This window comes from Rattus norvegicus, chromosome 1, assembly GCF_021556685.1.
Source record: "Rattus norvegicus strain SHRSP/BbbUtx chromosome 1, alternate assembly SHRSP_T2T, whole genome shotgun sequence".
Taxonomy (NCBI): domain Eukaryota; kingdom Metazoa; phylum Chordata; class Mammalia; order Rodentia; family Muridae; genus Rattus; species Rattus norvegicus.
Window position 1 is genome coordinate 106,355,669 of NC_141534.1, and position 12,706 is coordinate 106,368,374.

A 12,706-nucleotide genomic window follows, 5' to 3' on the forward strand; every position below is an offset into this window, starting at 1 on the left:
CAGGCTGGGATGCTCGGGTTACAGTCCCACCTAGGAGCCAAAGCTGGCCCGGCTTTAACTGTCTAGGGTTGGAAGCCAGAGGCTGAGGTTCCCAGCTGTGTGCAACTTCCAGGAAGGACTGACCCCCTTAACGACTCAGTGACAACCAGGTCTGGTAAGCATAGGCCTGCCATCATCGTTTCTCTGGAGGCTGAGGCATAAGGATCAGAAGGCTACCAAAGACAGCCTAGTGAGAATTTGTCTCAAAGTGAAAAGAGACGTAAGGATATAGTTTAGCAGTTAGAGCCCCTGCCTAGAATCATCCAGTAAGGGGCTGGGGGCGTGGCTCAGTGGGAGAGCCCCAGCCTAGAATCCCCCAGTGAGGGGCTGGGGGTATGGCTCAGTGGGAGAGCCCCAGCCTAGAATCCCCCAGTGAGGGGCTGGGGGTATGGCTCAGTGGTAGAACCCCTGGCTAGAATCCCCCAGTGAGGGGCTGGGGGTATGGCTCAGTGGGAGAGCCCCAGCCTAGAATCCCCCAGTGAGGGGCTGGGGGTATGGCTCAGTGGTAGAACCCCTGGCTAGAATCCCCCAGTGAGGGGCTGGGGGTATGGCTCAGTGGGAGAGCCCCAGCCTAGAATCCCCCAGTGAGGGGCTGGGGGTATGGCTCAGTGGTAGAACCCCTGGCTAGAATCCCCCAGTGAGGGGCTGAGGGTGTGGGTCACCATGAACAAATTTGGTACCAATACAGTAGGGGAGAAAAGCCTGGACAACAGGGTTTGCCCCTTCTTCCTAGCAGGGCTCTAACACACTGTTCCATGTCCCATGGAGCAGAGAGCTCCTTACATAGTCATTAACTCCAGCCCTCTTCCTTCTACCTCTATAGTCCCACTGAAGGAACCAATTCCCTTATTAAGTCAAGGTCTCTGGGGACCTCAGCTTCCACTGCTCTCCCTGACATCAGTTAGCCAGTCAGTGAACACATGTCATGCACTGGACATCAGACAGGAACTGAGCCTGAATCTTGGTCGACCTGAGCAAGGAGTCTCTCTAGGTATCACTGTCTCCATCGATGGGGACAAGAACTGTGCTTCCTACCTGATATGGCTGTCCCAAGTTAATGTGGCTTACTGAGAACTCATCATTGTTGAGACCCTGCAACATGGCGCTTGTTTGCACGACAGTATTACCAGCTTCTGCTAGGCCAAGCTGAGGGGAAAAGGAGAGGTGGGTCCCTACCTCACAGCCTATGTACATGGCTTGGGGCACCGGGGTTTAGGGGAGGGGGCGGCAACAAGATTCCTTAGGAAAAGAACTCAGAACTGTGCCTAGCAGCGGAAGCTCTGTGTATCCAGGCCAATGGTTATTATCAGGGCTGGATGGGCTTCCACGGATTCCTCAGTGGCTGTAGGCCCTGGTCCCGGGTCACTTAATATTCTGGAATGTCGGGTGACATCAACAGTCCCCAGCCAAGAAGCCAGCCAAGAACTCAACAATGGCACTCAGAGCAGTGCCCAGTACAACATAAGTACTTAATAAATATTTACCAGTGGTTCTCAGTTTTTTTTTTTTCATTATGGTTAACATTCTTTGTTAAACTCTATAATCCAGTTTGCTCTCTCTTAAATGGAGTTAATCACACCTTGGCTGTCCACGAGATACACCCTGCAAGCTTATTTAGAAGAAAAGATGGGGAAAAAAAACCCCCTAAAACCTATGTTCATGTCATGTTCACCATCACCCCAGAGTTCAATGTTGGTGGTGCTGGTCTGAAGCTGCCGGCAGACACTCTAAAGGACCTCCCCAAATGGTTCTAACATGAAGCCAGGATGCGGAACCACTTCTGGTGTTAAACAACTTCCGTATACCACCTAAGTGGTGTGCAGACATCAAAAATGGATCAGAGCTTGGCAGACCTAGATATCAACCTAGATATCATCAGTCTCATCACACTATTTTGCTTTATTCTGTTGTTTTGAAATAGTATAGCCAGCTAGCCTCAAAGTCAAGAGTCCTCTTCCAGGAGGTAGTGAGATGGCTCAACTAGTAAAGATGTTTACTACCGAACCTGAGGAGGACCTGAGTGTGAACCCTAGAACACATGAGGTTAAAAGAACAGAACCAATACAGCAAGTGTACTCTGACCTTACGCCCCTACTCCCAAGTAAGTAAATGTTACCATTTTAAAAAGATCCTCCTCTCTTCTCCATGCCTAGTTATATGATGGTTTTTATTTTCATTTCTTCCTTTTGATTATTAGTTAAACAGCGGCCATTGCCTTGCTGAAGAGAATTAGATGAACTAATGGGATTCATATAGGCTTAGTATCAATTAATTCTCACTCTTTATTATTACAAAGTAACAAAGGTACCCTCATATAGGACACTCCAGTCAGGTGGAAGCAGGCTCCAGTCATCCAATAAGATGTAAGTTGGGGGGTTGGGGATTTAGCTCAGTGGTAGAGCGCTTGCCTAGGAAGCGCAAGGCCCTGGGTTCGGTCCCCAGCTCCGAAAAAAAGAACCAAAAAAAAAAAAAAAAAAAAAAAAAAAAGATGTAAGTTGGGCCAGTCTTAAGGTTGCAAGACTGTTATTGAAGCTACTCTTAGGGATGAGGCAGCAGAAGCCCAAGTTAGTGGCCAGCTGTAGTTAAGAGGGAAATCACATCTCAAGGCAAACAAACAAAGTGGGCTAAAGAAGTCGCTCAGATATAGAGGAACTGCCTAGAATTGCCTTAGGCTAGGACTCAGTGGTAGACCCCTTGCCTAGGATCTCTCAGTGAGAGGATGGGGCTGTATAGCTCAGAATCCTCTTATCAGGGGCTAGGGCTCAGTAGTGGAGCCCTTGCCTAACATCCCTCAGTCAGGTGCTGAGTCGTGGCTCAGTATTAGAGCACCTGCCTAGAATCCTCCAGTGAGGGGCTGGGGGCGTGGTTCAATGGTAGAGCACCTGTCTAACCCCACCTCCCGTCCCATTCCATAAAAAATAAAGCATTACAACTTTTCACTAGTTGGAGAACAGTCACAGGACATAAGGCAGATATTCTAGATCACTCCCTCCTAATTCAGGTCAGGTTGGTGACACCTGGCACCCCACCCCGGGGAACGTCACTCACATAAATGAGCCCAGAGTAGTAGCGCTCTCGCAGATTGTGCAGGACCGAGGCCTCGTTGAGGCAGGTGAGCTCAGCCATATCTTCTGCCTTGCTGAACTTGGGTGGGTTCATGCGCTGGATCTGGTCCCTGGGCAGCCGCAGGCGCCGCCCACTCTCCGCCAGCTCCACTTCTGCCTCCTCCTCCCCTTCATCCCGCAGGGCTGCTGCCTCGAACCCATGCAGTTCCGAGGGCACCCACACCATGCGCCGTGCTGTCCACTCCACCTGTGGCCCTCCAGGGCCACCTACATTTGGCGTCCGGGGCGCGAACAGGAATGGCTGGGCTGCCTCAGGCACCGGGCCTGGCCTGGAGGCCACCTTCCTCCCAGGCACGGACAAGGTCACTGTGGCCATGGTCTGTGGGAAGAGAGTGGACACATCAATTGGGACTGTCCCCTAATTTCTTTGCTTTTGTAACACTAGGGCTTAAATCTCTCCTGCATGCTAGAGAAACACTGTACTCTGAGGCATGTCCCTAGACCTTTTTCTTTTCTTTGTGGTTTTGTTTTTCTGGGACAAGAGATAGCTCTGGCTGTCCTGGAACTTGCTCTTTAGACCAGGCTGGCCTTGATCTCAGAGATCCAGCTGCCTCTGCCTCCTGAGTACTGGGAATAAAGGTGACCTTTGACTTTTTATTTTAAAATAAGGTCTTGCTAAATCGATTCGGGATGGCCTTGAACTTACAACCCCACCCTGCCTGAGAGTAGGTGGGATGATAAAACTGTGCCAACTGGCCCAGCTTTACTTTTATTTATTTTTTTTTCTTTTTTCTCTTTTTTCTTTTTTTCGGAGCTGGGGACCGAACCCAGGGCCTTGCGCTTGCTGGGCAAGCGCTCTACCGCTGAGCTAAATCCCCAACCCCCCAGCTTTACTTTTAAAAAATGCATTTAAACCAGGTGTGGTGGCCCATGCCTTAAATCCTAGCACTCAGGAGGCAGAGGCAGGCAGACCTGAGTTAAGGCCAGATTGGTGGACAGAGTGAGTTCTAGGGCAGTCAGAGCTACACAGAGAAACCTGTCTTGAAAACCAAAAATACATAATACATACATACATACATACATACATACATACATACATACATACATACATACATTTATTTTAAAAATCACTTATGCAGCTGGAGAGAGATCATAGCAGTTGAAAGCATGTACTGCACGTTCAGAGGACCTGAGTTTTGTTCCCAGCACCTGTATTCCCAGTTCACAACTGCCTGTAATTCCAGCTCCTGGATGTCCTGTGCTTCTAGCTTCCATAGGTACTTGTACCTACACATAACCCCCAATACACATAATTTAGAGTAATTTAAATAAATCTTCTTGTAAATGATTTATTATTTGTGTGCATGTGTGTGTGCCTGGGTGAGTTTATATGTACCACATGTATGCAAGTTCCCACAGTGGCCAGAAGGTGGCAGCAGCTCCCTGGACCTGGACTAATGTGTTGTGGTTGCAGTTCTCTGCAAGAACAATCAGTGCCACAAAACGCCCAGCGGTCTCTACACCCCGCTTAAAATATATATTTAATGTGTTATGGATGCATCCAGTATCCATGGAGACCAGAAGAGGGATTCCTTAGCTCTGTAGTTACACATAGATGGTTCTGCACGCCATGCTTGTAGTTGTTGGGACTTGAGATCTTCTAGAAGAGCGGCCAGAGCTGATAACCACACAGCCACCTCTCCAGTGCCCACCCCCAAATGTGGTTATATAAAACTTAAATACATTCTTGACTTGTGCTCTGTTTGCACTGGACAGTACCATTCTAATCTGAAGAAACAGAATAAAAACATAAGTTGTTTAAATGGTGGTAAATGGCTATCAGAGGTATAGGGCAGGGGAAGGGTCTTGCTGGGTCTGGGGCTGTGTTCACATTTTTAACTGACCGACTGGAGAGCCCCTCCCTAGGGTATTGCCTTTCTTTCTTTCTTTCTTTCCTTCTTTTTTTTAAATTTGTTTATTTCATGTATGTGAATACACTGTACTGTCTTTATGCACACCAAAAGAGGGTATCAGATCCCCATTACTGATGGTTGTGAGCCACCATGTAGTTGCTGGGAATTGAACTCAGGACCTCTGGAAGAACAGTCAATGCCCTTAACTGCTGAGCCACCTCTCCAGCCTTCGTGGACTTAAGTGGCTCTAACCAGCTGATGCTGGGACAAAGCAAAGGCCCTGGGGCAGGAATGTGCTTTGTGTCTGCAGCCCAAATGAGAAGCAGGCAGGAGGTGAGGTAGCAAGGACAATAAAGGTTGTCAGCACCGTTTACACTCTGACATGGGGCCCTGCTGGGGCATGGCTGAGTCTGTCGCCAAGTTCTCTATGCACCGCTGGTCCTGCCTGCCCCATAATTACAGGTTGATCGCCCAATCCCCGTCTTCTCTCTGGCTTCATGAATTCACTCTTTCTCACGTTCATTCAACATTCTCAGAGGCCTTGTAGAGCCCAGACTCTGGGAACCTGTCACAAGCTGCCGGGGTCCTGCCTTTCAGCAGATCTTATGGTATGGACACAGATAGGTCTCAAGCCTCTTTAAAGAAGCTTCCAGGAGGCAGTCAGGGTGGCCTCTCCCCCCACTTCCAGGGCCACTGATAGGGAAACTCAGCAATTTCAGGGTTGTCCAATATCCCACAAAAAATGTCCCACAGCAAACAGCCCCACTACTGACCCACAGCCTCATCCCCAACCAGAGAACACCTAGAGACACCTGTGTCCCTCTCTTGCACTGTCACCTCTGTGCACCAGGCCAACCGCACTTTCAACACACCCCTTGGGGACATCCATCCAAGCACTCAGCTTGCTCAAACGGTGTCCTCCCAGATCTTTTCCCTTCAAGCTTTCCCCAGAAGCCTCTCCCACATGCAAACTTCCTCTGTCTTGGGACTCTCTCCGCCCTCCTCATCAGCAGCCTGGTTCCCAGTCACTTTGGCCCCCTCCCCGTGCTCTACAAATGGTCAGCCCCAAAGGGCCAAGGATCACCCCAGGCTCCAGAGTGGTAAAGATACACCCAGAGCCAAGCCCCATCCCAGGGACTTTACCCCACCCCACCCATCTGCTTCCTCTCCAGCCTTGTAGCCTTTGACCAGGAAGGGCTTGGTGGCTTTGCACCTCCCAGCCCCACTCTTCCCAGCATTTAAGAGCAGCTTCAGCTGCCTCAGACCTGGAGTCCAGGCCCACAACCCTGGAATGGGCTCCCCAGCCCTGTCTCCACTAGACACAGGAGTTGCCAAGAAGTTTACTGCAGCCGTGGGTCAGAAGGGGGGATGTGGGGTTCAGGGAAACTGACCAAGCCAAATGGGTGAACCCCAGCCACACACCCCTCCCTCAGGCAGCAGGAATGCGGTGCCAGAACTCGTTAGTGTCACTTAGGCAGGTGAGAGCGCCTGGGAGGAGGAGACAGGGCTGTGTGGAAAAGGGAAGCAGCCAGGGCCCCGCCCGCCTGGGCAGAGGCTGGGGCAACACCAAGCTTATGACCTCAGCTAATGGGTGAGAGCCATCCTGCCCCAGCCTCCTCTCTCTCAGACTCAAGGATCCAGGACCCAACTTCTTCCCTCAGACACAGAGGTCCTAACCCTAGCTCTCCTCCCTCAGGCCCAGAGGTCCGGACCCCAGCTTTTCTCTCAGACTCAGAAGTCCAGGATCCAACTTCTTCCTACAAACCCAGCCTCCTCCCTCAGACCTAGACTGGTCAGGACCCCATTCCTTTTTCTTCAGACCTAGGGGTCCAGACCCCAGGCCTCCTCCCTCAGGCACACAAGTCCGGACCTCAGCCCTCCCTCTCCCACCCCCTCCCATCTTCCCCCCACCCCGCCCCAGACACAGGAGTCCAGATCTCAGCCCTCCTCCTTCAGACACTAGGGTCCAGACCTCTGCCCTACTCCTTCAGACACTGGGGTCCATACTCAGCTTCTTCCCTCTGACTTGAGGTACCCGGCACATTATAGCTCCGGGAGCCTGAATCCTAACCTCCCCTCCTCCTGACCCAGCGCCCTGTGGCATAACTCCTTTAACCCGCGGACCCCGAGGCTACCTGGGCGCCTGGCGGTAGAGATGGGGAGGCCTCCGAGTCCAGTTCCTCTCCAGCACCCAGGTGAGGCCGGCTCTGCGGTCCAGCAAGAGGTGGGGCCTCTCTCCTCAGGAGGCAGGACCTGGCTCTGACGTCTCCTGACACCTGCCAGGCTGGGCGGGGGCGGGTCCTGGCACCGCAGCCGGCAGAGATAGAACCTGTTGCCAAGTGGGCGGCGATGGGCAAAGGTGAAGGCGTGGCACAGAGCCAGACTGAGTACACCTAGGGTTCGAATCTCTCTCCAGCCTTCTGAACCTCCACTTTCTTCGCTAGGAACTGAGGCTCATGAGATCAACAAAAATCATGTGAGGAAAAGGACCTAGGTCTCCGCTTTATCGTTTTTTTTAATCTTAGAATCTCAGTTTCCTCAACGCTGGAAGTGGGACGCCCCAGTCCCCAGATATGATGTCAAAATGCTATGCCAGCCTCAGAGGCTTGGGTCTTCTCTTCAAGGGTGAATTGAGGAGACATAGGGTGGCCTTGTCTACAATAAACGTGTAGCTTAAGAGGTGCTAAGAGGTATGACTTACAGAACAATTAATTTTTCTTTTTTGTTTTTCTGATACAGGGTCTTAGGTAGCCTAGGCTTGCCTGGACTCATCCTGTAGCTGAGGCTGATCTTGAATTCCTGACTAATATTATGATGTTAAAAAAAAAAAAAAAAAGCCACGGGGCCAGGAACACCAGGTCCCTGCATTCTCCACCTCGGTCCAGTCTCCACCTTTCACTCCCTGTGAAATAGAAACCACTTAAACCACCTCAAATCCACTCTCCTACACTGGAGAGAAGTTTAGTTATACATTAGAGTGCCCACGTCCATTGTGAGGGTGTTCCAACACGACTTAGCTAGGTGTGGTGGCATACTCAAGTCATCGAAGCACATGAGAGGCTCAGGCAGCAAGATTGGGGGTTGAGGTCAGTTCGGTCTACACAGTGAGTTCAGACATTCTCTCTCTTTCTCTCTCTCTCTCTCTCTCTCTCTCTCTCTCTCTCTCTCTCTCTCTCTCTCAAAAAACAAAAAACAAAAAAACAAAAAACTAACTAAACCAAGTCAAACAAAAACAAACTGGGACACGCAGCCAAACACATCCTTCCCCATCCCTGGCCCTGCCTGTCACGACCCCTCTCTCTGGTCCACAGTTTTTTCATCCTCTGACATCTGACAGAGTAGTCCTGGGAGCTGGGGACTGGAGACCATGACTCAGGTGTTCTATCACGCAACGTCCCAAGCACTGCCTCAGTTTCCCCTTCTGCAGAACAGACGGTGTGACGCCTTCAGGGATGACCCCAGGCTGCCTGGCACAAGGTGGGAACTGGGGCAGGGTGACTTCAACCCTCCCCCTCCCCCTCCCGGACCCTGGGGTCGCTTGCACCCAGGGTGAATGTTTCGACCCACTCCTCTCCAGGACCCCCGTTGTGGCCCACCGGCTCCAGCCTCCCCAGGTCTGGCAGGCCCTGGCCAACCCTTGGGGCGCACCACGGGGGGAGGGCCCCCGGACACTCACCGGCGCCCAGGGCGGTCCAGAGGCCTCGGCCTGGACAGAAAAGGAGGCGGGGCCTGTGCTGAATGGCCCCGCCCACAGGTGGACATTACGGACCAATCAGCACTTGCTGCGACCCGTTCGGACCTCGCCCATGGGGCGCAGCGCTGCCCAATCAAAAAGAGCGGCTGGCGCGCCAAGCCAATCAGAAGTTGGCAAAGCGTGCCAGGCGTGGGAAAAGAACCTGGCCGAGAGTGTGCGGCAGTAGGCGGGGTCCAGGCCTGATGGCCAGTAGGAAGTACCAATAGAAAGGCTTGGGGAGCGGCCAGCAGCTGCTGGTTCAAGGGGACCCGGTGAATGGGCCGCTTTGTAAACAGGCATGAATGGATGCCTTTGTGCGCACCCGTAGGGGGCGGTGGCAGGCCGGAATGCTTGGGTCCCCCGGGAGCCAGCGTGCGGACACACACCAAGAAACCGCTTTTGTAGAGTACAGACCGTGAGCAGACCCAATGCAGGTGGCTGGCGACTTCATGGGTCAGAGTCATCATTTATTGAGCTCAAAGCTGTGTGAAGCGTTTCCACTACGTAATTTCTCTAAGGCCTTGAATTTGGTGCGATTGAGATCTTATTGGGGCTACGGCTGGGGCACGGTCAGTAGAGGGTTTGCCTACAGTGCACGAAGCTCTGGGTTCCACCCCAACACCTTGCAAAACAGGAGTGATGGCACCTCAAATCATCCCAGCCCTGGAGAACTGGAGGCTGGAGGATCAGGAGTTCAGGGTCATCCTACAGCTATGTAAAGAATTCTAGGCCGGCCTAGATAAATTATAGGAGACCCTGTCTCAGAAAACAAAGCAAACCCCCTCCCCCCAATCTCATCTGGAGGACCACACCTACCATTCTAGCCTTGAGAGGCTGAGGCAGGAGGACTGTAGCGAGTCGAAGTCATGGGTTTAAACAAAGTGATTGAGAAACTTAGTGTGACTCCGTCTCAAAGTACAAAAGGAAGGCTTAAGAGATGGCTCGGCTATAGGGCACTTGAGCTGAACACTAAGTTCAAACCACACTACTGCAACAGTAAATATGTAAGCAAACAAACAATAAATGAATATGTACCAAAGCCCCCAAGGCCCTCACCACACAGCCACGCTCCACCTTCTCTCCCAGTGCTTAGCTCCTGTTGCTCCACAGTCCTATAAGCACTTGGATCTGCCTCAGGCGTTGAGCAGTCTCCCAAGTTTGTTGTCAGATCCCCTACAACAGCTACAACAGGAGTTACAGATGATTCTGAGCTGCCATACAGTTGCTGGGATTTGAACTCAGGTTCTCTGGAAAAACAGCCCACGGCCCTAACCCCTGAGCCACTGCTGCAGACCTTCTGAGACAGGGTTTCCCTCTGCAGCTCTGCCATCCTGGCACTCTGTGGTGCATTTGGAAATGACAGCTCAGGTGTCTGTAGCCCACCAACAGCTGCCAACTACCGATATCATCAACCCGATGGAGGCTAAATCTACCCAGCAACCAGAAACGTCATCGTATGTCTTTACTGGCCTGGTTCCGGAGGTGGTGTTAGTTCTGCCTGCTAAGCCCCAGGGGAGATCAGACAGCCTATACAGCAGAGGGTGACTCTGAACTTCTTCTGATCTCTCTGCCTTTAGCTTCTGGGTGTAGGAACGACTGGTGCACATCACTACACATGGCTTAGCAGGCTTTGTTCTGCTGGGGATTTTCTTTGATCCGTAAGCCTGTACCGCCTTAATGTCCGCTAATGTTTAGTGAGAATACTCACAGTTCTAAGCTTTCAATGTACGTCAGATCCCACAACATGGACCCACCAGCTCTATGTATTTGGTCCTGCTACCACACGCATTTTACAGGTGTGGGCACAGAGACCCCCGGCTGGCCTCAGTGAGATCACTTCCTGTCTCTATTGTACCACCAGGGATAAGGCAAGAACAAAGAATCAAGCCCAAAGGAAGCATGCCCCTGCCTCTAAACCCTCTACCCATCTTCCAGCACGCCATCCAGAATACATGCTTGAGGTGAAGTCCCATGTCTCCTTGGAGACCTTAATGCACACACACACACACACACACACACACACACACACACACACACACACTCTCGCACACAGGCACCCACAAAACCATATCACCATCATCACGATCACCACCACCATCATCATCACAATCACCACCATCACCACCACCATCTGCAGGATAATCTCAGTTACATTGTGAGCCCTTGGTTGTCTGTGACTGGTCCTCTTCTGAGGTTCCCCAGGGGTGGATGAGCTGAAATAGGGATATCGATGGTGCGTGGAATGAAACACCCAGACACGTGTGGCCAGAGAGAAGGAAACAGAACATGGAAGCTTCCTTAATGCCAGCCCTCAGAATGGCCTGGGTCTACAGAACAGTAGTCTGGGAGGTGTGGGGAACGCCAGCAAGGAGCTCAGATAACACCCAGAAGTGAAAGGTCGGCGGGTCTGCGGCTCAGCTGGTACAGGGCTTGCTGGGCGTGCACGAAGCCTCGGGTTAGGTCCCCAGCGTCACAAGAACTGAGTGACATGATACACACCTGTAATTCCAGGATTTTGGAGGTGGATGCAGCAGGATCCAGAGTTCAAGATGCCACATCGCCCTAGCCAGAATGGCCCTCATCAAGAAATAAACACCAGGCCAGCAAAATGACTTACCAGGGGGAAGTGCTTGCCACCAAACCCCACATGCTGAGTTCAACCCCTGGACCCACATCAGGAGCCAAAAGCTTCGGAGGACCACTACAGTGAGACCAACCGGTCTACATAGTGAGTTCTGAGCCAGACAGGGCTACACACTGAAGCCTTGTCAGGAAAACAAATGGGGACTGAAATGGTATCAAGGTAAGGCACTTGTCACCACGCCTGAGGACCAGAGTTCTATCCCTGGGACCCACGTGGTGGGAGGAGAGAACCAGCTCCCCACACTGTCCTCTGACCTCTACAGTGTGCCACTGCAACATGTGCTCCACTCATGCACGTGCGTGCACACACACAGAGACAGAGAAGAGGCAAGAACACTCCGCTGGGAAAAGCACCTGCTGCAAGCCTGCTCACCCACTTTAAAAGGACAGATTCCTGAAAGTTGTTCTCTGCCTGATCCCATACTCTGTGGCTGTGGCTGTCCTGCACAAACACACGTCCCTGCTATAATGGGTATCTTTTTTTATTTCAGTTTTCCAAGACAAAGTTTCTCTGTGTAGCCCTGGCTGTCCTGGAACTCACTCTATACAACCAGGCTGGCTGAACGCAGAGATCCACCTGCCTCTGCCTCCAGAGTGCTGGGATTAAAGGTATGGACCACCACTGCTCGGCTCATAACCATGTTTTTAAAACTAAAAGTAGCTGGGGAGATGGCTCAGCGATTAAAAACATGTGCTGCTTTTCCTGATGACCCAAGTTCAACTCCCAGCACCCACATCAGGCAGCTCACGACTACCTACAACCCCAGCTGCAAGAGCTGGTACCTGTTCTGCCCCAAGAGCTCCTGTATTCCCATGCACATACCTGTCATAGACAGATAGACGTGCGTGCGTGCGTGCGTGTATGTGTGTGCACGTGTGTGTGTGCATGTGTGTGTGTGCGTGTGTGTGTGTGCGTGTGTGTGCATGTGTGTGTGTTCGTGTGTGTGTGTTCGTGTGTGCGTGTGTGTGTGTGCGCGCACACATACATATGCACGCACACACTTACATGAACACGCATTAAAACAGCTTATTCATTTTCAGTTTATGTGTATGGATGTATATCTGCAGGACATCTGTGCAGTGCCTGTGACGACCAGAAGACAGCATGGCTTTCCTGAAACTAGACTTACAAACGATTGTTCACAGCAAGTGGATGCTGGGTATTGGACCTGGGTCTTCAACAAGACCGGTGCATGTTCTGTTCTTCCTTCCTTCCTTCCTTCCTTCCCTCCCTCCCTCCTTCCTTCCTTCCTTCCTTCCTTCCTTCCTTTTTTTCAAGATTTATTTATTTTATGTATGAATACACTGTTGCT

The 12,706-nt window shown here is 51.6% G+C and overlaps 1 protein-coding gene across 8 annotated transcripts in view; it reads right to left on the reverse strand.

Annotated features, from left to right (window-relative positions):
* Positions 1–8,731, reverse strand: part of Myh14 (myosin heavy chain 14) — a 62,571-nt gene extending 53,840 nt beyond the window's left edge. For 2 of the 8 annotated variants that reach the window (NM_001437869.1, NM_001437868.1), the window contains exons 1-3: positions 8,694–8,731; positions 7,153–7,346; positions 3,088–3,483 (exon numbers count right to left, since the gene is read on the reverse strand). In NM_001437869.1, coding sequence (NP_001424798.1) covers positions 3,088–3,480 — 393 coding nt within the window. In that variant the 5' untranslated portion in view covers positions 3,481–3,483; positions 7,153–7,346; positions 8,694–8,731. The remainder of the gene's footprint in view (positions 1–3,087; positions 3,484–7,152; positions 7,347–8,693) is intronic. The other 6 variants (XM_087555732.1, XM_087555722.1, NM_001437870.1 and 3 more) reach the window with 3 other exon arrangements.
* Between the last annotated feature and the right edge of the window lie 3,975 nt (positions 8,732–12,706).